The following is a 27,012-nucleotide window of genomic DNA, read 5'->3' on the forward strand; positions in this document are numbered from 1 at the left end:
GACAGAGGGCAAACTGGTGTCACATGATTCACCTGGCTCTCAAAAAAGTGGTTGGTTTAACAGTCGATGTTGTCTTACCAGAATCTTCCTCTTTTTCGTCTTGGTCATCATCATCATCAATATTTAGTTCAGAGGGGGAATATTACGGTATTGTGATTTTTTTTTTTTTTTACAATTCGTCCCCAGGACAAAGACAAAAACAACATGACAACAACCTAGTTCAGAAATGAATGACATCACCAGAAAAATATTAGGTTTTATGTTCTTGAACATTATAAAACATGTTCATTTATTCATATTATAGTAACATTATCAGAATAGATATGAATAATGGTCAGAATATATAGCTCTACCTGACAATGTGGAGTGGAAGTCAATGATTCTGTCATGTTGATTAAAATACAACTTGATTTACACACCTACATTTTGACAGACTGACCACTTCCTCTATATTTTCTTCTGATATTTCATATTTGAGGTCATGGGAGAATATTTTTCAAAGGTGAGCAGGACACAGATGCCCAGACACAAATGCCCAGACACAGATCAAGGGCCACACAAGTGAACGCAGAAAAACTTTTCAGTGAAGAACCTCTGCTAACATAATATAAAGTTTAAACAATTATTGGAAAAAGAGTAAGATTGGGAATATGATCAGTATAAATAGATAGATTAAACTTTATTGATCCCCAGGAGGAAATTGCAGTGTCACAACAGCAGAAAGTACACACACACAAGTTACAGTAACTCACACTTAACACAAAACAGATTTGAGATAGGTACAACAACTAACAAAAATGGTAAGCAGCTTATAGATGTAGTGAACACCAGGACCAGAGTAGTGTGGATCCAATTGTAGATTTATTGTATGTCGCACAAGGGAGTAGGCTAGCACACAAACGATAAAGACAGGCAGAGAGTCGGTAACCAGAATATCAGTCCTTGAGGGCGAAGGCACAGGCAGGGATGAACAGGGACGCGAAACCAAGAAGCAGGCAAGCAGGTCAGGAAGCCGGGTGATCAATCCGCGGAGGCTACAGTACAGGACGGGAGAGACGGTAAGAGAATCCAGGGGCAGGCAGGGAGGTCGGTGATCCGGGAAGGCAGTCCGTACAGGCAACAACACAGGCAGGGTTAGGCGGGGAGAGACGCTACGGGGCAGACGAACAGGTCAAGACGCAGGGTTCTGTAACAAGGAGACACGACAGGCTAGGAATCAACAAAGTAATGCAAGCGCGCGATAGAAGGCTTGGCAGGTCCACTGAGAACAATACCTCACACTGGAGGGGGGGTAGAGCACGGGCTAAATAGAGGGGTTAACAGGGCACAGGTGTTCAGTCTTCCGGTGATTGGGATCTGGAGTGTTGGGTGCGTTCATGCGTGTTGGGAAGTGAAACGGTGGCAGGTGCGGAGCGTGGCGGGGAGGAGTTGGACCGGGAGTGACGAGAAAACCTCACAATAGAATTCACACCTGTTGAAACCTGTTACAGGTGTAAATATAGTTTTGGCTACAAATCCAATTATAAACCCAGATCTAAAATATAAAATATATTGAAACTATTATACACATGTGCAACTATGCAGTATTGGATATGTGCAGTGCAGGAATCATTAAATTACATTGAGTCTCCTTTCCCTGCCCAGAGGGGAGGAATTATGTCTAGCCATTGCAGTGAGCAGGAAAGACTTCCTGTAACGATCCTTGTTACAGTGGAGCTGTAGGAGACTCCAATTGAATACACTCTGCTGCCCGACCAGTAGGTTGTGCAGTGGATGTGAGGTGTTGTTCATGGTGTTGAATCATTTCTTCAACATTCTCCTCTCCACAACCACCTCAAAGGGCTCCAGAGCAGACCCCAGCACAGACCAGCCTTCTTTATAAGATTGTTCAGTCTCTTGCTGTCACTGGCTCTATTGCTGCTGCCCCAGCATATGGGTGCAAAGAAAATGACACTTTCCACAACAGACTGGTAGAACATATGTAACATCTTGCTGCACACATTAAAGGACCTGAGCTTCCTCAAGATATAGAGTCAGCTCTGACCTTGTAGACAGCCTCAGTGTTAAACTTCCAGTCCAGTCTGCTGTCCAGGTGCACTCCCAGATATGTATTGTTCAATATGGGTAGAACTATTGAATATTATAGGTACACTATGAGTAATAATGGTAGTGGTAGCAGGTCTATGAATGGTACATTATTATATTATTTAGCCAATTGTTCATGCAAACTACTATCTACATGAATACATGTCCTTTGTCAAAATAACACATTCCTGTACAAACTGTTTTTGAGCAAAAAACTACATAAGTTTATATGCTTTGTCACAATGAGAAAATGACAGTATCAGTACTATCAGTAATAGATTCAAATCATATGACTATATCCTTCTCTCCATGGTTGTCATTTAGGTCAGACTACTTCTGTTCCTGAAGTTGAGCAGAAAAAGAAGTTCACACACCTATTTCAACACTGTTGCAAAGAAAATCATTATTTACTCTTTCATTATTTACTCTTTCATAGTGAGAAACCATAATATCTGAACTCCTACCCAAACATTGAAGTTCATAGTTGGTCTCACCCAGCTATTTACAGTAAATGCAACTGATATTTATATTCAGAACAAAGAGCAATATTAATCTGTTGTTCTTATCCACACACCAGCAAGTAACTTTAGTTAAGAAAGAGAAAATAAGCTGCGGAAACCTTTTGGAAACATTGAGGACTTTTCCCAATATTTTAAGAACATTCCCATTGCGTTTGTAAATGTGTAACCTTTAGAGAACATTCCCAGAACATTCCTTAACAATATTCTAAGAATATGTAGAATAGTATCTATTGGAATCTTCTGATAACATTGGTAGAACATTGATGGAACCCTCCCCCATCCAAAAAAGAACTCCCAAAATGTCCTGGGAACCAGCCTTCATCAGCGGTAATTAGATCATGGGATTGGAAAAAATTTATATGTTTCTTTGAGTTTGTTTCAGACTTGGTGACTTTGTAAAGAGACTTGTATTTATCTTTTGGTTTACATTCTCAATCTGTAATTCTTGTCTTCCACTCCCTTCTGAAATTAGGATAGTTCAACGCAACACATGTCTGCTTTCTGGCCCACAAACACACACACACACACACACACACATGCACAAAGATGATATTCACAGTAATTATCAAAGTGAATCATTTTGATGAATCCAATTAGTTACATCGCTGTTGTTTGCTTGCACTGAATATTCACTTTTGACTGACTATAAATGTATGGGTAAGATATCTTTTACAACTCATCACCATACCAAACACAAATACAGTATGACACTCCCAAATCACCAGTAAAAAGTAAGGCTTCATGTTCAACTTTGACACCATAAACAGGTCCATTTATTCAGCTTATAGAAAAACAAGAAGTGTAATGGTCCACCTGAGAATGTGGATGGGAAGTCAATGGAGGTTTTCACGTTTCCCTTGTCAGTCAGCTGACATGTTCACTTCCTGTTGTGCTTCTTATGGAGTTTTACATTCAGGGTGATGTCACAGGAAGTACAGTCATGGCCAAAAGTGTTGGCACCCCTGAAATTCCTCCAGAAAATCAAGTATTTCTCACAGGAAAGTATTGCATTAACACATGTTTTGCTATATACATGTTTATTCCCTTTGTGTGTATTGGAACAAAACAAAAGGAAGAAGAAAAAAAAGCAAATTGGACATAATTGCACACAAAACCCCAAAAATGGGCTGGACAAAATTATTGGTACCCTTTCGAAATTGTGGATAAATAAGATTGTTTCAAGCATGTGATGCTCCTTTAAACTCACCTGGGGCAAGTAACAGGTGTGGGCAATATAAAAACCACACCTCAAAGCAGATAAAAAGGAGAGAAGTTGAGTTAGTCTGTGCATTGTGTGTCTGTGTACCACACTAAGCATGGACAGCAGAAAGAGGAGAAGAGAACTGTCTGAGGACTTGAGAACCAAAATTGTGGAAAAATATCAACAATCTCAAGGTTACAAGTCCATCACCAGAGATTTTGGGTCGCAATGTAGGGCCCAGTGTCAAAAAGGTCCTGTAACAATCTTCTCCATGGCCTCACCGAACTCCTCCCAGGCCAGAGTTTTTGCCTCCACAACCACCCGGGCTGCAGTCCGCTTGGCCTGCCGGTACCCGCTGCCTCAGGAGTCCCACAAGCCAACCAGGCCGGATAGGACTCCTTCTTCAGCTTGACGGCATCCCTTACTTCCGGTGTCCACCACCGGGTTCGGGGATTGCTACCTCGACAGGCACCAGAGACCTTACAGCCACAGCTCCGAGCAGCCTCTTCGACAATGGAGGTGGAGAACATGGTCCACTCTGACTCAATATCTCTAGCCTCCCTTGGCATCCAGTCGAAGCTCTGCCGGAGGTGGGAGTTAAAGATCTCTCTGACAGGAGACTCGGCCAGACGTTCCCAGCAGACACTTACAGTACGCTTGGGCCTGCCGAGTCTGTCCAGCTTCCTCCCCCGCCATCGGATCCAACTCACCACCAGGTGGTGATCAGTTGACAGCTCCACCCCTCTCTTTACCCGAGTGTCCAAGACATACGGCCGCAGGTCAGATGAAACGACAACAAAGTAGATCATCGACCTACGGCCTAGGGTGTCCTGGTGCCACGTGCACTGATGGACACCCTTACGCTTGAACATGGTGTTCGTTATGGACAAACTGTGACTAGCACAGAAGTCCAATAACTGAAAACCGCTCAGGTTCAGATCAGGGGGGCCGTTCCTCCCAATCACGCCCCTCCAGGTGTCACTGTCATTGCCCATGTGGGCATTGAAGTCCCCCAGTAGAACGATGGAGTCCCCAGTCGGAGCACTTTCCAGCACCCCTCCCAGAGACTCCAAGAAGGTCGGGTACTCTGCACTGCCGTTCAGCCTGTAGGCACAAACAACAGTGAGAGACCTATCCCCGACCCGTAAGCGCAGGGAAACGACCCTCTCGTTCACCGGGGTAAACTCCAACACATGGCGGCAGAGCTGGGGAGCTATAAGCAAACCCACACCAGCCCGCCGCCTCTCACCATGGGCAACTCCAGAGTGGTGAAGATTCCATCCTCTCTCAAGGAGTGTGGTTCCAGAGCCCAAGCCGTGCGTGGAGGTGATCCCGACTATCTCTAGTCGGAACCTCTCAACCTCACGCACCTTCTCAGGCTCCTTCCCCGCCAGCAAGTTGACATTCCACGTCCCTAGAACTAGTTTCCGTGTCCAGTGATCGGGTTGTCGAGGCCCCCGCCTTCGACTGCCGCCTGATCCTCTCTGCACCGGCCCCTTATGGTCCCTCCTGCAGGTAGTGAGCCCACGGGAAGGCGGCCCCACGTCGCTCCTTCGGGCTGAGCCTGGCCGGACCACATGGGGAAAGGCCCGGCCACCAGGCGCTCGCATACGAGCCCCTACCCCGGGCCTGACTCCAGGGTGGAGCATCGCGTGGGGGTCGAGGACAGTGCCTCTGGGATGGCAGACCAGGGTGGTGGTCCCTCTTTTTAAGAAGGGGGACCGGAGGGTGTGTTCCAACTACAGGGGGATCACACTTCTCAGCCTCCCCGGTAAAGTCTATGCCAGGGTACTGAATAGGAGAATACGGCCGATAGTAGAACCTCGGATTCAGGAGGAACAATGTGGTTTTCGTCCGGGCCGTGGAACACTGGACCAGCTCTATACCCTCTAAAGGGGGATGGAGGGTTCATGGGAGTTTGCCCAACCAATCCACATGTGCTTTGTGGATTTGGAGAAGGTATTCGAATGTGTCCCTCGCGGCATCCTGTGGAGGGTGCTTCGGGAGTATGGTGTCCTGGGTCCTTTGCTAAGGGCTGTCAGGTCCCTGTACGACCGAAGCAGGAGCTTGGTTGGCATTGCCGGCAGTAAGTCAGACATGTTCCCAGTGCATGTTGGACTCCGGCAGGGCTGCCCTTTGTCGCCGGTTCTGTTCGTAATTTTTATGGACAGAATTTCTAGGGGCAGCCAGGGGCCAGATGGTGTCAGGTTTACCGGTCAATCTATGTTCCTACTCTCACCTATGGTCATGAGCTTTGGGTCATGACCAAAAGGACAAGATCCTGGATACAGGTCGCCGAAATGAGCTTTCTCCGCAGGGTGGCTGGGCGATCCCTTAGGGTGAGAAGCTTGGTCACCCGGGAGGAGCTCAGAGTAGAGCCGCTGCTCCTCCACATCGAGAGGGGTCAGCTGAGGTGGCTTGGGCATCTGTTCCGGATGCCTCCTGAACACCTTCCCGGGAAGGTGTTCCGGGCCCGTCCCACCGGGAGGAGACCCCGGGGAAGACCTAGGACACGCTGGAGGGACTATGTCTCACTCGCCTGGAAACGCCTCGGTATCCCCCCGGAAGAGCTGGAGGAAGTTTCTAGGGAGGGGGAAGTCTGGGCATCTCTGCTTAGACTGCTGCCCCCGCGACCCGGCCCCGGATAAGCGGAAGAAGATGATGGTCCATATGGTTGATCTGCAGAAGGAATGAGTTGTGTGTTCTAGTGGGACATTTTGCCACCACATTCAGCAACGTCTTTTACACTGGGGGGGTCACATTGACCTGTCTGCCATGTTCGGGGGGGTCATGACCGCCCCGTCCCCCGTAATTCTACGCTCCTGTCTGCAAATAACGACATTAGTTCATGTCCTATGTCAACATGAGCAAATTACAGTTCACAATGTTAGTTAATGCATTTGTAAATCATTAATATAGTAATGGTTATCATTATTAATGGTTGGTTTATGTCTTTGTTCTGCATTTGTCCATGTTAACTACTGTATTCTTTGGGCTTATTCATTTACCCTCATCGGAAAGCGTTACCAAATGATCTGGTTAGAGTATTTATATAAGCATGCACGTTTTGATTAAATATTTTGATGTGGTCTTTACAAGCTATACATTTAACTAGGAATGAGAGCATTCAGACATGTCTTACATTCCAACATTTTGAACAGTGAACTTGAGATACTTGAGCAGTACTCCTGAGTTAGCAGTAGTCCTTTACTGTCTTCCTGTTATTAGTTGTTGTAACAAACACCAGGACCAGAGTTGTGTGGGTCCAATTGCAGGAGTGCAATGGTAGATTTATTTTTTGTCGCACAAGGGAGTAGGCTAACACACAAACGATAAAGCCAGGCAGAGAGTCGGGAACCAGAAGATCAGTCCTAGAGGGCGAAGGCACAGGCAGGGATGAGCAGAGACGTGAAACCGAAATGCAGGCAAGCAGGTCAGGAAGCCGGGTGATCATTCAGCGGAGACTACAGTACAGCTGGGAGAAACGGTAAGGATATCCAGGGGCAGGCAGAGGTCGGCGATCCGGGAAGGCAGTCCGTACAAGTAACTACACAGGGAGGGTAGGCAGGGAGAGACACGACGGGGTAGACGAACAGGTCAGGACGCAGGATACTGTAAACGAGGAGAGAGGACGGGACAAGAGGGTAGAGAACACAACAGGCTGGGAATCAACAACGTAATGAGAGCGTGCGATCGATTGCTTGGCAGGTCCACAGGGAACAATACCTCACGCTGGAGGGGAGGAAGAGCACAGGCTAAATAGAGGGGTTAACAGGGCACAGGTGTTCAATATTCAGGTGATTGGGATCTGGAGTGTTGGGTGCGTTCATGCGTGCTGGGAAGTGAACTGGTGGCAGGTGCGGAGCGTGGCAGGGAGGAGTCGGACCGGGAGTGACGGGAAGACCTCACAGTTGTGTCACCCTCGATCTGTTTCTGGGGATTTTAATGTACAACCTGTGGTTTTGTTTTCCTTTTGAGAATTTACTGCCACCACCACAAACTTGAAAGACCAGAGAAAAGAAAGAGGAAGTGGTCAACGGGCCAATATATAGAAGGTGTGTAATCAAAGTTGATTTGTTGTCAACAGAATCATGTCGAATAACCCTTGATGATTTTTTTGGATCACTTCAATTAATAATATTTAAAAATGAAATTGTTTATGTAAACAACGTTTAAAGTAGCAGGTTTTGTGTCAACATGTAAAGTATTTGTGAAACAACCTCCCTTTGCTAAGATAACCGCTCTTCTCCAATAATGCATAATGAGGTTGGAGAACACGTGACAAGGGTTCTGAGACCATACCTCCATTTAGGTCAGGCAGGTGGGGATGAGGGAGGACTGGGATGACTATGGCAAAACCTTGATTCTGTGATCAGTGAACCATTTTTGTGTTGATTTTGAGGTGTTGTTTGGATCATTGTCTTGCTAGAAGGTCCAACCATGGCCCAGTCTAAGCTTCCTGGGAGAGGCAGTCAGGTTCTGATTTAATATCTGCTGGTACTTGATGGAGTCCATGATTCCAGGTATCCTAACAAGTTGTCCAGAGCCTTTGGAAGAACAACTGCCCAGAACATCAATGATCCACCACTATACTTCACAGTGGGGATAATGTACTTTTCAGCATTGCTATCTTTCTGTCCAGCCCAAACACACCTCTGGTGTTTGTTTCCAAAAAACTCTATTTTGCTCTCGTCTGACCACAGAACCTGGTCCCATTGAAAGTTCCAGTAACATTTGGCAAACAGTAGGCAATTTAGTTTGTTGTTTGATGACAGCAAAGTCTTTTTCATGGCAACCCTGTAGGATTATGGTTATGCAGGTAGCGTATGATTAGTTTTGAAGACTTTCTGACCCCAAGACCTAGCTAATGTCTGCAATTCTCCCCAGCCCGCTATCTTTGGATATTATTTGGCAACTTGAGCCATTATCATCGCTGTGCCTGGGTTCAATATAGACATATGTCCTCTTTTAGGCTGATTGTTAACATCTCCAGTTGCTTTACATTTCTTAATTATTTTCAAACGTTGAGCGATGTTCTTATAGCCATTTCCTAATTTCAACAACTACACAACATTTGCTCTCAAAATAGAGGTGGAACATACTTTTTTATTATTAAACAGCTCCTTTGAAGCTTTTGTTCGTCACAAAGGAAATACTCTGAAAGACTGTTACAAAACAGTTAATAGTTGGTTTGGTAACAACAGCTGTTTTTGCAGAAGACAACCATGGGTAGACATTCCTGTAATGAAATATGATCTCTAACACTATCTTGACTCCCTGCTTTTCATAAACCAACTATGTATTGTTTAATTGTCGTATTGGGACTTTGTTGCCAGATAAACACTGTGAATTGCAGCCCCCCATCAAGGGAATGCACAAATGCTTTACAATATATCAGTGTGACTGTCACTGGGCAAAAAAATAAAAAGTCTGTCATCAACATGAATGGAGCTATGTGAATTAGAAGGGGTGATGAGCTGGCAGGCATGTTATCTGGGGGTTTAGGATCTTGTTCTGATGGTTGCATACTCAGTCTTTGGATCTCGGTTCATCACACGGCTACCAGCAGTAATGTTTACCACAGAATAGGTAATGTCAGCTTGTTTTCCCTGCTCACACAGACAGAGAAACCCAGACAGAGACACACAGACACACACACATGTACATATATACATATGACATTATATTCACAATAACAATCATAGTGAATTGTTTTTATCTTTTATACGTACATCACTGTTGTTTGCTAGCATCATATGTCCTGTGTTGACTGGCATCTGAATACCTGAATCAGAATCATGAAACATTTCAAGTCAATAATAACATTACATACAATAACATACAGTCTATTGTAAAGAAAATAGAGTTATTTACAATAGACCATTACATAACTACTAGGCGTATAAAGGAAATCAGTTCTGATTTAATTCTGGTTCTATTCTGAAGAGGGTAATTAAATTATATTTTCATGACTTACGAGTCCTTTTCCTGAAGATAACCAGAGACGTGATCACCACAAATACAGCTACAAACACCACCACCCCGATCACCACCCACTTGTCAACATCTGGTGGAGAAGGACAGAGGGCAAACTGGTGTCACATGATCCACCTGACTCTCAAAAAAAAGGTTGGTTTAACAGTCGATGTTATCTTACCAGAATCTTCCTCTTTTTCATATTGGTCATCATCATCATCAATATTTAGTTCAGAGGGGGAAATATTACGGTATTGTGATTTTTTTTTTTACAATTCGTCCCCAGGACAAAGACAAAAACAATAGGACAACAACCTAGTTCAGAAATCAATGACATCACCAGAAAAATATTAGGTTTTATGTTCTTGAACATTATAAAACATGTTCATTTATTCATATTATAGTAACATTATCAGAATAGATAGGAATAATGGTCAGAATATATAGCTCTACCTGACAATGTGGAGTGGAAGTCAATGGAGGTTTTCACTTCTCCCTTGTCGGTCAGCTGACACGTCCACCTCCTGTTGATGTCCTCCCTCTGGAGTGTTACTTTCAAAGTGATGTCACATGTAGAATGGACTGTGAAATGGTATCTGAAGACTTCATGTAGATCAGCACCTGTCTGATCCACCCATCCCAGACTTATTTTATCCAATTCTTCATATCTACACATTCCAGGTCCAAGAAGCGTATACAGAGTACACCGCAATGTTAGTGGATAGTCAGGCTTTAGATCTGACTCTGGTGTGGATGAGGAGACTGAAACAAAAAATAACCTTTAATTTCATGTTTTTTTCTCTTCAAAGAATACAGATGTGGTAGGTCTTCCTCCTTGACTATTATCAGAAATACTCACTGGTGAGAAGAGACAGAATTGTAAGTGAATCTATGTTTCCATCTCGACAAGTGTATCTTCCCACATCTTCAGAGATGACATTATGAACTGTTAGAGAACAGTCAGGCTTCACTGTCAGTCTCTCTGCTCTGTTTGAGTCAACTCTCACCTTCCCTTCAGAGACTTCTTGAATAGCATTAAGAAGACCAGTTTTGTCAAAAATCCATTCAACTGAGGAGCAGTGAACTGGATAAACCAAATTCTTACAGGGCATATTGACATCATCCCCCAAGATGTTATATGTATATGTAGAGGATGATTCTCCAAAGACACCTACAGAGTCAGAGAGTTAATCCCACAAAATGTAAATAACAAACCAGATTAATTACTTAGATTATGTCATAAATATTGGATGAACAATTAAAGGTCAATATAATTCACGCTTTTATCACTGAGAGGAGGTTTAACTGTTTTTCTTAATCTGAGTCTGGGAAAGCAACCCTAAAATACAATATACGTCTCTATCCACCAACAAACCCACACAGGACATGAATGGTTCAGAAGCATAGGGCATATCTACATCATCCCCTACAATTTTATAATAAGCATTTGTCCATGGACACCGAAATAGTCAAATGTAACAACTAATGAAAATTATTATTTTAATTATGTAATTAAGATTGGATCAACACTAAGAGGTAAATATAAATGGTGTTTGAACACTGAGTGTTGATTTTCTATACACATACTAATTCACATCATAGTCTGGGGGAGTCTTAAGCGGAAAGGCCCCTCAAAGTCTAGATCAGTCTTTAGTCACCTGTTAACAAACCTACACACAACATACAGCACACGGTTCTGAAGCATGGTTACCCTCCTGTCCGCTCAAGTGTTCACTAACCTGTACTTAGAAGCTTTAGGATCAGCAGTTGAATGAGAGTGTGATGGACTCCAACCATTTTAATGTTGTATCTGTAACAGCTTGATCCTCGGTTCAGTGTGTTGTTGGGTTTAACTTGTTCATACTCAGACGTCACTACTTGATTGGCTAATGCCCTCTACTTTTTTAAGGGGGGAATTATACAACATCTGTTTGTTCCTCAGATACTATACATGTTGACACAGAACCTGCTATTTAAAATGCTGTCTAAATAAACACAATGATTAATTCAAGTGATCCAAATACATCAATTCTGTCATGTTTACTTAAATACAACATGAATTTCACTCATACATTTTGGCACATTGACCACTTCCTCTTTCTTTTTCTCTGGTATTTCACGTTTGTGGTGGTGGGAGTCAGAGGCGTCACTAGGATCACTATATATTCGGGGCTTAGCCCACCCCCCCTGCCCTGCCTGGGACAGAAAATACAGGGTTTTGAATGTACACGTTAGCGGCCTACACGTCTATATTGTCATAGTGCGTGATCGGATTTATAGATTAATCGATCAGGGGATATTTTTGTATTTATTATTTTTTTGGTCTATTTCAGATCCAGGGCTATAGCCCTGGATGCCCAGGCCTAACGACGCCACTTGTGGGAGTATATTTCTCAAAAGGAAAACAGGATGTAACAGATCGAGGGCCACACAACTAGTAAACACAGGAAGACATTTCTTTCAGTGAAGAACCTCTGCTAACTCAGCAGTACTGCTCTACACTGCGTGCACAATTATTAGGCAGATCATATTTCCCAAGATGTATTTTATTGTTAAACAATCACAATGCTTTACGTCAATCCAAAATATAATTGAACCTCAAACCTGAATGTTATACAAAGAAACGGTTAGTTTTGATCTCTCTCAGGATAATATACAGGTGCTGGTCATAAAATTTGAATATAATCAAAAAGTTAATTTATTTCAGTAATTCCATTTAAAAAGTGAAACTTGTATATTATATTCATTCATTACACACAGACTGAAATATTTCAAATGTTTATTTATTTTAATTGTGATGATTATAACAAATAATGAAAATCCCAAATTCAGTATCTCGGAAAATTTGAATATTACATACATCTTCTTCTGCTTCATCCGGGGCCGGGTCGCGGGGGCAGCAGTCTAAGCAGGGATGCCCAGACTTCCCTCTCCCCAGACACTTCCTCCAGCTCTTCCGGGGGGACACCGAGGCGTTCCCAGGCCAGCCGGGAGACATAGACCCTCCAGCGTGTCCTAGGTCTTCCCCGGGGTCTCCTCCCGTTGGGACAGGACCAGAACACCTACCCAGGAAGGCGTTCCGAAGGCATCCGAAACAGATGCCCAAGCCACCTCAGCTGAACCCTCTCGATGTGGAGGAGCAGCGGCTCTACTCTGAGCTCCTCCCGGGTGACCGAGCTTCTCACCCTATCTCTAAGGGATCGCCCGGCCACCCTGCGGAGAAAGCTCATTTCGGCCACCTGTATCCGGGATCTTGTCCTTTCGGTCATGACCCAAAGCTCATGACCATAGGTGAGAGTAGGAACGTAGATTGACCGGTAAATCGAGAGCTTTGCCTTGCGGCTCAGCTCTTTCTTCAACACGACAGACCGATACATCGACCGCATTACTGCAGAAGCTGCACCGATCCGTCTGTCAATCTCCCGTTCCATCCTTCCCTCACTCGTGAACAAGACCCCTAGATACTTAAACTCCTTCACATGAGGCAGGCACTCTCCACCAACCTGAAGTGGGCAAGCCACCCTTTTCCGACTGAGGACCATGGCCTCGGATTTGGAGGTACTGATTCTCATCCCCACCGCTTCACACTCGGCTGCAAACCGTCCCAGTGCATGCTGAAGGTCCTGGTTTGAAGCCGAGTGTGAATTGGAATATTACTTAAGACCAATACAAAAAAATATTTTTGAAATGTTGATTACTACAGCAATGTGGCGTGGCATGGAGTCGATCAGTCTGTGGCACTGCTCAGGTGTTATGATATCCCAGGTTGCTCTGATAGTGGCCTTCAGCTCTTCTGCATTGTTGGGTCTGGCGTATCACATCTTCCTCTTCACAATACCCCATAGATTTTCTATAGGGTTAAGGTCAGGCGAGTTTGCTGGCCAATTAAGAACAGGGATACCATGGTCCTTAAACCATGCAATGGTAGCTTTGGCATTGTGTGCAGGTGCCAAGTCCTGTTGGAAAATGAAATCTGCATCTCCATAAAGTTGGTCAGCATCAGGAAGCATGAAGTGCTCTAAAACTTCCTGGTAGACAGCTGCGTTGACCTCGGACCTCAGAAAACACAGTGGACCAACACCAGCAGATGACATGGCACCCCAAACCATCACTGACTGTGGAAACTTTACACAGAACTTCAAGCAACGTGGATTCTGTGCCTTTCCTCTCTTCTTTCAGACTCTGGGACCTTGAATTCCAAAGGAAATGCAAAATGTACTTTCATCAGAGAACATAACTCAGCAGCAGTCCAGTCCTTTTTGTATTTAGCCCAGGCAAGACGCTTTTGACGCTGTGTCTTGTTCAAAAGTGGCTTGACACAAGGAATGCAATAGCTGAAACCCATGTCTTGCATACGTCTGTGCGTGGTAGTTATTGAAGTACTGACTCCAGCTGCAGTCCACTCTTTATGGATCTCCCCCACATTTTTGAATGGGTTTTGTTTCACAATCCTCTCCAGGGTGTGGTTATCCCTATTGCTTGTACACTTTTTTCTACCACATCTTTTCCTTCCCTTCGCCTCTCTATTAATGTGCTTGGACACAGAGCTCTGTGAACAGCCAGCCTCTTTAGCTATGACATTTTGTGTCTTGCCCTCCTTGTGCAAGGTGTTAATGGTCGTCTTTTGGACAGCTGTCAAGTCAGCAGTCTTCCCCATGATTGTGTTGCCTACAGAACTAGACTGAGAGACCATTTAAAGGCCTTTGCAGGTGTTTTGGGTTAATTAGCTGATTAGAGTGTGGCACCAGGTGTCTTCAATATTGAACCTTTTCACAATAAAAAGAAATAAACAGAAATATATCAGTCTGTGTGGAATGAATGTATACATTATACAAGTTTAACTTTTTGATTGGAATTACTGAAATAAATAAACTTTTTGATGATATTTAAATGTTATGAGCAGCACCTGTATATGTGTGCACAGAGGCGTTTCTGGTCAATCTGGCGCCCTAGGTGAGACCTCAAAATGTTGCCCCCCCCAAAAAAAATAAGCCAACTTTATGGGAAATAACACTTCTTCATTTTACTTTAATAAACACAAAATAAATACAAGTGTGATAGCAGGTGTACAAAAAATGTAAACAATAAAGGAGAATCAAAATAGTGTGCTGTTAGAAAAGATATATACAAATAAAGACAAAATAAAAACAATATTTACTAATGTGCAATCAAATAAAACGGAATCACGGGGCTACTCTCTCTCAGAGGGGATTGATTCCCGTCATGATGGTTCTCCTTCAGTGGCAGCAGCATCTTCTTTGCCTCTCCCCAAAAACGTCTTGAGAGCATCTGTCATATTTGATTGCAAAATAATACATTCTAAAGTTCAAATATTCAGAACAACAAAGATACATCTGACGGCCAGTTCAGATCAATGATTAGAACGAGATTAGATGCAACTTGTGAAAGAATCCCCAACGTTCTAACACCACTAGATCACTTGACTTGTCTATTAGGTAGGTCCCCTGGGGCTTCAAACGCTCTGCAACTAACCAGTTCAGTGCTGCAAATTTCTCTATCTAATTCTAAAACCATCCAGAATTAGAATTGCTTAAAGACCGCCCTCCCTCACTTACTCACCCACCGTCCACACCTGACCCCGCCCTCCCTCACTTACTCACCCACCGTCCACTCCTGACCCCGCCCTCCCTCACTTACTCACCCACCGTCCACACCTGACCCCGCCCTCCCTCACTTACTCACCCACCGTCCACACCTGACCCCGCCCTCCCTCACTTACTCACCCACCGTCCACACCTGACCCCGCCCACCCTCACTTACTCACCCACCGTCCACACCTGACCCCGCCCTCCCTCACTTACTCACCCACCGTCCACACCTGACCCCGCCCTCCCTCACTTACTCACCCACCGTCCACACCTGACCCCGCCCTCCCTCACTTACTCACCCACCGTCCACACCTGACCCCGCCCTCCCTCACTTACTCACTGGTCAGATGAAACCAAAATCAAGCTCTTTGGCATCAACTCAACTCGCCGTGTTTGGAGGAGGAGGAATGCTGCCTATGACCCCAAGAACACCATCCCCACCGTCAAACATGGAGGTGGAAACATTATGCTTTGGGGGTGTTTTTACGCTAAGAGGACAGGACAACTTCACCGCATCAAAGGGACAATGGACGGGGCCATGTACCGTCAAATCTTGGGTGAGAACCTCCTTCCCTCAGCCAGGGCATTGAAAAGGGGTCGTGGATGGGTATTTCAGAATGACAAAGCCCCAAAACACACAGGCAAGGCAACAACGGAGTGGCTCAAGAAGAAGCACACTAAGGTCCTGGAATGGCCTAGCTAGTAATAGACAAACGTACAAAAGCAGGGGATCAAAAAAATACAATTCCTCACTGTATGATATAACTGTCACTGGTCCTAGAGGCTTGGAATTCCGTGTTTAGGCATATTAAATATCTATTAATATAAATTAAATAGCTTCTGAAGACCACAGCAAAAAATGCAATAAAAATGTATAGGCTTACATATATACTCTATTAAATCCTCACTTGGTTACACCGTAACGACACTCTGTGTGGAGGCTCTCCCTCCTCATCGACGCTCCATCTCACCAGTTTTCTAACCACTGGCTGGAGACTGATGGCAGCAGCGCTCCCAGAGGACTCACTTATTCCCCATCATCATTTAGTTGTGTTTATATGTGTTGTTGTCTCCACTGCACCCCACAGATTATTGTTTGCATGTCGTTTACGTGAGGTGCTGATTTTTGCCAGATATTAAGAAACATAAAAGACTTATTGATCGTCTTTCCTTCCTTTTTTGCCTCGCTTACACACTCGTTCCACTCGCACCGTCACAAACACTTTCCGATAAAGGTACATTCATTATTATACGTTTATTTCCAAACGCAGTGGATAACACAGTTTCATCCTGCACAATGAAATTCTTGTGACATGGCACATGACATCTACGTAGTAAGAATTCTGAAATATATAAATAAAAAATGTAGCAAAAACATAAGTATAGTACACATAACAATGTAAACTAGCAGCATTTACAAAAATATGTATGGGGAATATGAACAGTTTGGGTAGAAGTATTGAATTTTATAGATATAGCAAGTATAGCAATAATATACTTAAAATAAAATTGCAGCAATTATTTAAAAAAACTGTAGAATTGGGAATATGATCTCACCTAAAGGATTATTAGGAACACCATACTAATACTGTGTTTGACCCCCTTTCGCCTTCAGAACTGCCTTAATTCTACATGGCATTGATTCAACAAGGTGCTGAAAGCATTCTTTAGAAATGTTGGCCCATATTGATAGGATAGCATCTTGCAGTTGATGGAGATTTGTGGGATGCACATCCAGGGCACGAAGCTCCCGTTCTACCACATCCCAAAGATGCTCTATTGGGTTGAGATTTGGTGACTGTGGGGGCCATTTCAGTACAGTGAACTCTTTGTCATGTTCAAGAAACCAATTTGAAATGATTCGATCTTTGTGACATGGAAGTAGCCATCAGAGGATGGGTACATGGTGGTCATAAAGGGATGGACATGGTCAGAAACAATGTTCAGGTAGGCCATGGCATTTAAACAATGCCCAATTGGCACTAAGGGGCACAAAGTGTGCCAAGAAAACATCCCCCACACAATTACACCACCACCACCAGCCTGCACAGTGGTAACAAGGCATGATGGATCCATGTTCTCATTCTCTTTACGCCAAATTCTGACTCTACCATCTGAATGTCTCAACAGAAATCGACACTCATCAGACCATGCAACATCCTTCCAGTCTTCAACTGTCCAATTTTGGTGAGCTTGTGCAAATTGTAGCCTCTTTTTCCTATTTGTAGTGGAAATGAGTGGTACCCAGTGGGGTCTTCTGCTGTTGTAGCCCATCCGCCTCAAGGTTGTGCGTGTTGTGGCTTCACAAATCCTTTGCTGCATACCTCGGTTGTAACGAGTGATTATTTCAGTCAAAGTTGCTCTTCTATCAGCTTGAATCAGTCGGCTCATTCTCCTCTGACCTCTATCATCAACAATGCATTTTCGCCCACAGGACTGTCGCATACTGGATGTTTTTCCCTTTTCACACCATTCTTTGTAAACCCTAGAAATGGTTGTGCATGAAAATCCCAGTAACTGAGCAGATTGTGAAATACTCAGACCGGCCCGTCTGGCACCAACAACCATGCCACGCTCAAAATTGCTTAAATCACCTTTTTTTCCCATTCTGACATTCAGTTTGGAGTTCAGGAGATAGTCTTGACCAGGACCAGACCCCTAAATGCATTGAAGCAACTGCCATGTGATTGGTTGGTTAGATATTTGCATTAATGAGAAATTGAACAGGTGTTCCTAATAATCCTTTAGGTGAGCGTAGATAGATATTTTATTGACATTTCTGTGTCACAACAGCAGAAAGTACACACACACAAGTTACAGTAACTCACACTTTACACCAAACAGATTTGAGATAGGTACAACAACTAACAAAAAAGGTAAGCAGCTTATATAATTCACACCTGTTGAAATCTGTTACAGGTGTAAATATAAAATATAAAAATATATTGAAACTATTATACACATGTGCAACTATGCAGTATTGGATATGTGCAGTGCAGGAATCATTAAATTACATTGAGTCTCTTTTCCCTGCCCAGAGGGGAGGAATTATGTCTAGCCATTGCAGTGAGCAGGAAAGACTTCCTGTAACGATCCTTGTTACAGTGGAGCTGTAGGAGACTCCAACTGAATACAATCTGCTGCCCGACCGGTAGGTTGTGAGGTGTTGTCCATGATGTTGAATCATTTCTTCAACATTCTCCTCTCCACAACCACCTCAAAGAGCTCCAGAGCAGACCCCAGCACAGACCAGCCTTCTTTACAAGATTGTTCATTCTCATGCTGTCACTGGCTCTAATGCTGCTGCCCCAGCATATGGGTGCAAAGAAAATGACACTTTCCACAACAGACTGGTAGAACATATGTAACATCTTGCTGCACACATTAAAGGACCTGAGCTTCCTCAAGATATAGAGTCAGCTCTGACCTTGTAGACAGCCTCAGTTTTAAATGTCCCGTCCAGTCTGTTGTCCAGGTGCACTCCCAGGTATTTATAGTTTAATATGGGTAGGAGTATTGAATATTATAGGTACACTATGAGTAATACTGGTAGTGGTAGCAGGTCTATACAAAATAATATTCTATGTACATTGAATGTACATGGAAAGACATCAGAGCATTTGGAATGTTCATGTGTGATCAGTATGATCATAGATCCGTGTTGCTGGTTGAGGAGCCTTACGGCCTGAGTCTGGAAAACTGTTTGTAAGTCTGGACGTGTTTGATACGATGCTCCGGTATCATCTTCCAGACGGCAGCAGTGTGAACAGACCATAGCCTGGGTGGCTGTTGGTTTTCATTATGTTCTGTGCTTTCCTAAGGCATTGTGTATGGTAGATGCCTTGCACGGAGGGTATCTACCATACAACATTAAGGAATACAGTAGTAATATGAGCAAATGCAGAACAAAGACATAAACAAACCATTAATAATGATAACCCTTACTTTTTAATGATTTACAAATCCATTAACTAACAGTGTGTACTTTCATTTGTTCATGTTGATGCAGGACATTAACTCAAGTAGTTTTTTGCAGGAACACACAGGTTGACCTGTAATGTGTTAATGTTGACACAGGACATGCATTCATGTAGCAAATAGTTTGCATGAACACAATAGTATATGATGAGACAGAAAACATCCTTCTCATGATTATGAGCACACACAGGTTTTGGAACTGGTTGGATGGTATACAGTCCCATCACAACGCGTCCTTGTCTCTCTGCCCCCTACTGGCCAACAGTAGTAAGTGTATCTCAGTCATAGAACCTCTGAGAACTGACATTCAATAAAAGGCTTTCTTCCCCATTACAAAGAAACATTGCATAACCACAAAGGAGACAATACAGTTTGTGTGTCATACCTACTTGATGAAGCAAGTAGCCACTGCTATACCCAATGTTAGTTAACATAAATGAATGAGGTTAAACTATTATATAGCCTGCCTTATTGATAATTGTTATCCCACTGTAATCATATTAATAATTTGGATTGTTTTATGAATAGATTATAGGTCAGACTACTTCTGTTCCTGAAGTTGAGCAGAAACAGAAGTGATGCTCATGAGTCTTGTGACCACAGTTTACACTGGAACATATTTCAACACTTTTGCAGTGAAAATCATTATTTACTCTACATCATAAGATTAAGGACCACAGACAGTTTTAGCTGTGATCTTGGGTGTAGGTTCATGTGGATTGACCGTATATTAGTGACTATAAAAGTTTGCGTGTGTTTTATGTTGGAAAAGGAAGGCACAGTGGGTATCTTAAATACATGCCTCTGTTGGATTTCTTCAATTTGTTATTCTTCACCAAGTAAAAAAAAAAACATCAACATCAACATTTCTAAATGAAAATAAATGTTTAAGTAGCTAATCACCTATTTGTTAATGTCAGCTTAAATTAGCTCAGCAGTGAAAAAAATGACCTGAATGGCCACATTTCCTTGGCAGTTTAACAGAAAGCCAGTATGAGGTAAAATTTACATGACAGAACAAAACTAAGTGATGAGGTCTGCGTATGATTCTTTGTCTCATTTCCAGCACTGTTTTATCCAACAGTCTATATGATCAGGTTTATACAAGTACATGTTCACTAAACAGAGCAGGTATTTTAAATTGTTTGCTTTCTGGTTGACATTACATCAGCTTCATTATGGCCCAGGATTCAAATCAATAATAAACTAGCTCGAAGTCCACATCAATAACTATCTCTCTGCAAAATATCTATCTTTTTTTAACCGATGAAGCCATAGTGAGAAACCATAATATCTGAACTCCTACCCAAACATTGAAGTTCGTAGTTGGGCCACCGATAATTGTGAACTCACCCAGCTATTTACAGTAAATGCAACTGATATTTATACTCAGAACAAAGAACAATATTAATCTGTTGTTCGTATCCATACACCAGCAAGTAACTTTAGTTAAGAAAGAGAAAATAAGCTGCGGAAACCTTTTGGAAACATTGAGGACTTCTCCCAATATTTTAAGAACATTCCCAGAGCGTTCGTAATTGTGTAACCTTTAGAGAACATTCCCAGAACAATATTCTAAGAATACAGTATCTATTGGAATCTTCTGATTGGTAGAACACTGACGGAACCATCCCCCATCCAAAAAAGAACTCCCAAAATGTCCTGGGAACCAGCCTTCATCAGCGGTAATTAGATCATGGGATTGGAAAAAATGTATATGTTTCTTTGAGTTTGTTTCAGACTTGGTGACTTTGTAAAGAGACTTGTATTTTTCTTTTGGTTTACATTCTCAGTCTGTAATTCTTGTCTTCTACTCCCTTCTGAAATTAGGATAGTTCAACGCAACATATGTTGTCTGCTTTCTGGCCCACAAACACACACACACACATGCACAAAGATGATATTCACAGTTATTATCAAAGTGAATCATTTTGATGAATCTAATTAGTTACATCACTGTTGTTTGCTTGCACTGAATATTCTCTTTTGACTGACTATAAATGTAGGGATAAGTTATATTTTACAACTCATCACCATACCAAACACGAAGTATGACACTCCCAAATCACCAGTAAAAAGTAAGGCTTCATGTTCAACTTTGACACCATAAACAGGTCCATTTATTCAGCTTATAGAAAAACAAGAAGTGTAATGGTCCACCTGAGAATGTGGATGGGAAGTCAATGGAGGTTTTCACGTTTCCCTTGTCAGTCAGCTGACATGTTCACTTCCTGTTGTGCATCCTATGGAGTTTTACATTCAGGGTGATGTCACAGGTAGTACAGTCATGGCCAAAAGTGTTGGCAAGTATTTCTCACAGGAAAGTATTGCATTAACACATGTTTTGCTATACACATGTTTGTTCCCTTTTTTGTGTATTGGAACAAAACAAAAGAAAGAAGAAAAAAAAGCAAATTGGACATAATTGCACACAAAACCCCAAAAATGGGCTGGACAAAATTATTTGTATCCTTTCGAAATTGTGGATAAATAAGATTGTTTCAAGCACGTTTTGCTCCTTTAAACTCACCTGGGGCAAGTAACAGGTGTGGGCAATAAAAATCACACCTGAAAGCAGATAAAAAGGAGAGAAGTTGACTTAGTCTGTGCATTGTGTGTCTGTGTGTACCACACTAAGCATGGACAACAGAAAGAGGAGAAGAGAACTGTCTGAGGAAAACCAAAATTGTGGAAAAATATCAACAATCTCAAGGTTACAAGTCCATCACCAGAGATCTAGATGTTCCTTTGTCCACAGTGCGCAGCATTATCAAGAAGTTTGCAACCCATGGCACTGTAGCTAATCTCACTGGACTTGGATGGAAGAGAAAAATTGAGGAAAGGTTGCAACGCAGGATAGTCCGGATGGTGGATAAGCAGCACCAAACAACTACCAAAGAAATTCAAGCTGTCCTGCAGGCTCGGGGTGCATCAGTGTCAGCACGAACTATCCGTTGACATTTGAATGAAATGAAACGCTATGGCAGGAGACCCAGGAGGACCCCACTGCTGACACAGAGACATAAAAAAGCAAGACTACAGTTTGCCAAAATGTACTTGAGTAAGCTGTAACCCATGTTAAAATATGACATAAGTATGAATAAATAGTTTAAAAGCATAAATAAGTTGGAAGGTAAAAGTGATTCATTTAATGTAAGTTAATAAAAAAAATGTACAACAATAATTTTATGTTAAAGATTAAAAGTATGCCGACAGAAAATGTATGTCGCTGCCCCTTTTAAGGGACTAGTGACGCTAGAAGCAGCACATGAGTGACGCTGCAGTAGAGACCTGAGGGAGAGAGCGGGAGGAAAATCGGAGAGAACGAGTGGTGGCTAATAAGTAGTGAAAAGAGTAGAAAAGTTGATTTTGCAGTTGAAAAACATAAATTACCTGGTCGGGAACTGACAGGGATTTTATGAGAACTAAGCCACACCGGTTTTAGTCAGTTTTTTTGGTGTTGAAGCTCGGTCAGAGTGAGGATTGGTCTGCAGCGTGCAGGCGTGCACGTGCATAGACGGGATTCAAGATGGCGAGCCAGGCCCAGACCTTCAATTCATCTTCTCCGTCGCACCAGTGAGGAAATCAATGAGTCCAGATCTAAATCCCATTGAACACCTGTGGAGAGTTCTTAAAATTGCTGTTGGGAAAAGGCGCCCTTCCAATATGAGAGACCTGGAGCAGTTTGCATAGGAAGAGTGGTCCAAAATTCTGGGTGAGAGGTGTAAGAAGCTTATTGATGGTTATAGGAAGCGATTGATTTCAGTTATTTTTTCTAAAGGGTGTGCAACCAAATATTTAGTTAAGGGTGCCAATAATTTTGTCCAGCCCATTTTTGGGGTTTTGTGTGCAATTATGTGCGATTTGCCTTTTTTCCTTCTTTCTTTTGTTTTGTTCCAATACATATAAAGGGAATAAACATGTGAATAGCAAAACATGTGTTAGTGCAATACTTTTCTGTGAGAAATACTTGATTTTCTGGAGAAATGTCAGGGGTGCCAAAACTTTGGCATGACTGTATGTTGTATGAACTTGGGTTAACTTGTAGTTCAATGCTTGTCTGATTCATACATTAACATCAGTCGATCATCAGGCTTTAGACTGGCTAGGATATGTCAAGGAGACTGAGACATACAATGTAAATCCTGCTGGGGAATATGACCGAGAGGGGAGGGCGAGGTCCCTCTTTGCTTTGCTTCCTGTTTATTCTAGTGACACCACCCAATGGCTAGGCCAAGACGGTGCTGCTGTCAGTTTAACCACTCAAGTGAGGGTAATAGAGAGAAACCCTTAAGCATAATAAACCCACAAGCATAATAGAGAAAAGTCCTTAAACACAGTTACTTTGTTTTGGAGAGTGGAGGACATGAAAAAAGGCACATCACTAACAACTCTAAAATGGACCGGTGTCTCCACAGCCCACAAGGAGCAGGTCCCTCCTTATTCTGCCAGTTGTGACTAATGGTGCTCAGGCACAGTGTCACTCGGGATGTTTTGGAGGATATACAAGGCCTCTTTTTCTGCCCATGTCATGTAAATTACTTCCTGGTCCCCAAAAGAGATGAGGACATTGCATTCCATTCTACACTTACAGGACCTATATGGGTAGCCCAGTGTGTACAAATTCAAAACGGTCAGTTTGCTGTAAAGAGAGGACCATTAGGACTATTAAAAGAATAGAAAACGTTTTTCAGTATCGGCAAATGTACTGTTGACTTGTCACAATAACCAATCCCTCCTCATCAGTTCCATAGGTCTATATGGCTATACATTGTTTTTGTATATTGGTCTATATTGTTGACCTGCAGAAGGAATGAGTTGTGTGTTCCAGTGGGGCATTTTGCCACCACATTCAGCAGCGTCTTTTACACTCTGTACACTGAGTGGAGGGATATTCTGTTCACATAGTAGAACATGTCTTGGGATGTTGGGAACATGGTCTCAGTGCCCCTCTTGACTCCCATGCAAAGGTGTATTTAACTGTTGGTTTAATTTTTTATTAGCACCAAAACAGTAGACATTAATCGGCTGGCTCATTCAGGATTGTGAGATGCCAGACTGATTCAGCCCTATTGACTATTGGTTGCCAAAAACCCAAGGTTGGATGGCGCTTCTGTGTGCACCCTGATCGTCAAGGCATGAGATACGTTTGTTTGACTTTGTGTAGCTTAAAAATGTATAAACGTCAAATTGAAACAACACAATTTAATTGATTTGAGTAAATGATAAATGTATCTCATAATCATGAGAACCTTAGAAGGAAAAACAATGTTTTCTGTCTCATCACGTCCTATTTTGTTCACGCAACCATCTTGCTACATGAATGCATGTCATGTATCAACATTAACAAATTACAATATAAACTGTCTGTTCCTGCAAACAATGTCATTTTTACTGTATATTTGGGACATCAAGGTTCATTTTATCCCAGGATTATCACACTTTTCCAGGGGGGTCACATTGACCAGTCTGTAATATTGGGGGGGGGGGGGGTGTCATGACCACCCCGTCCCCTCCTAATTCTACGCCCCTGTCTGCAAATAACGACATTAGTTAATGTCCTACTTCAACATGAACAAATTACAGTTCACAATGTTAGTTAACACATTTGTAAATCATTAATATAGTAATGTTTATCATTATTAATGATTTGTTAATGTCTCTTGTATTTGTTCATTTACCCTCATCGGAAAGCGTTTCCAAATGATTAGAGTATTTAGAGTATTTATTTAGAGTATTAGAGGGTTAGAGTATTTATGTATGCATTTAATTGTATTTTTTGACATGGTCCTCACAAGCTTTATAATTAACTAGAAATGAGAGCATTCAAAAATATCTTACATTCCAACATTTTGAACAGTGAGCTTGTACTAGAGCAGTACTCCTGAGTTAGCAGTAATCCTTCGCTGTCTTCCGGTGTTTACTAGTTGTGTCACCCTCGATCTGTTTCTGGGCATTTGAATGTACAACTGTAAGACCAGAGAACAGACAAACTTGAAAGACCAGAGAAAAGAAAGAGGAAGTGGTCAATGGGCCAAAATATAGAAGGTGTGTATTCAAAGTTGATTTGTTGTCAACATAACAGAATCATGTCAAATAACCCTTGATGATTTTTTTGGTGTCATGGTTCTGGTATCCTTCTTTCTCCCTCTTCTGGCCACACTCGCTCTTACACACGCACACACACGCACACTCCCCATTACGCACACACACCACATGCACCTCCATTCACCCTCAGCTGTTTCTTGTTTGCAACCAGCAATCGCGCTAATTCTCCTACACCTGTTTTCTCTCCCCCCCTGATTGTTTGCTACTTCTAGCTCTCCTTTTCCCTGCCTCTTTGCCAGATTATTCCGTGAGTTTCCTATGCAAGAGGCGCTCCCTTTCACCTGTTTGTTTCCCTTCCTGCCTGAGTCCTGCCTGGATCTGCTGTATCCTGTGAGACCCGAGACCCGAGACTATACGCCGCAAGACCTGGTCCTTTTGCTGTACCCTGCCTCTGTTACTGGAATACTTCTGTAGTTTATCTAACGCCCGTATCGACGGCAGTTTCAGTTTGTTATTTATAGAAGAGGATTTCTGTTCACCTGGACTGTTACTCTTTCATTATTAAAGACATTGCATTATTACATTTCGCATTTGGGTCCTTTCTCACCTGCTATAACATTTGGACCACTTCAATTAATAATATAAAAAAATCTAAGTATTTATGTAGACAACGTTTAAAGTAGCAGGTTTTGTGTCAACATGTAAAGTATTTGTGAAACAACCTCCCTTTGCTAAGATAACCGCTCTTCTCCAATAATGCATAATGAGGTTGGAGAACACGTGACAAGGGTTCTGAGACCATACCTCCATTTAGGTCAGGCAGGTGGGGATGAGGGAGGACTGGGATGACTATGGCAAAACCTTGATTCTGTGATCAGTGAACCATTTTTGTGTTGATTTTGAGGTGTTGTTTGGATCATTGTCTTGCTAGAAGGTCCAACCATGGCCCAGTTTAAGCTTCCTGGGAGAGGCAGTCAGGTTCTGATTTAATATCTGCTGGTACTTGATGGAGTCCATGATTCCAGGTATCCTAACAAGTTGTCCAGAGCCTTTGGAAGAACAACTGCCCAGAACATCAATGATCCACCACTATACTTCACAGTGGGGATAATGTACTTTTCAGCATTGCTATCTTTCTGTCCAGCCCAAACCCACCTCTGGTGTTTGTTTCCAAAAAACTCTATTTTGCTCTCCTCTGACCACAGAACCTGGTCCCATTGAAAGTTCCAGTAACATTTGGCAAACAGTAGGCAATTTAGTTTGTTGTTTGATGACAGCAAAGTCTTTTTCATGGCAACCCTGTAGGATTATGGTTATGCAGGTAGCGTATGATTAGTTTTGAAGACTTTCTGACCCCAAGACCTAGCTAATGTCTGCAATTCTCCCCAGCCTGCTATCTTTGGATATTATTTGGCAATTTGAGCCATTCTCATCGCTGTGCCTGGGTTCAATATAGACATATGTCCTCTTTTAGGCTGATTGTTAACATCTCCAGTTGCTTTACATTTCTTAGTTATTTTCAAACGTTGAGCGATGTTCTAATAGCCATTTCCTAATTTCAACAACTACACAACATTTGCTGTCAAAATAGAGG

At 42.6% G+C, this 27,012-nt stretch overlaps 1 protein-coding gene across 6 annotated transcripts; it reads right to left on the reverse strand.

Annotated features, from left to right (window-relative positions):
• Positions 1-826: 826 nt before the first annotated feature.
• LOC106024764 lies at positions 827-11,818 on the reverse strand. 6 transcript variants are annotated; one of them, XM_029114375.2, is made up of 7 exons: positions 11,523-11,818; positions 10,643-10,954; positions 10,237-10,545; positions 9,965-9,985; positions 9,785-9,874; positions 9,540-9,592; positions 827-1,186 (listed from the first exon to the last, which is right to left on the reverse strand). In XM_029114375.2, the coding sequence occupies exons 1-7, from the start codon at positions 11,578-11,580 to the stop codon at positions 1,172-1,174; spliced, it is 858 nt and encodes a 285-aa protein (XP_028970208.2). In that variant the 5' UTR covers positions 11,581-11,818; the 3' UTR covers positions 827-1,171. The 6 variants fall into 6 exon arrangements, with proteins under 6 accessions (XP_028970208.2, XP_028970209.2, XP_028970206.2 ...); XM_029114376.2 differs by lacking the exon at positions 827-1,186 and adding an exon at positions 6,992-7,419; XM_029114373.2 differs by lacking the exon at positions 827-1,186 and adding an exon at positions 8,901-9,416 and having other exon boundaries at positions 9,965-9,976.
• Between the last annotated feature and the right edge of the window lie 15,194 nt (positions 11,819-27,012).

The sequence above is a fragment of the Esox lucius genome, chromosome 18, assembly GCF_011004845.1.
Source record: "Esox lucius isolate fEsoLuc1 chromosome 18, fEsoLuc1.pri, whole genome shotgun sequence".
NCBI classification, from domain to species: domain Eukaryota; kingdom Metazoa; phylum Chordata; class Actinopteri; order Esociformes; family Esocidae; genus Esox; species Esox lucius.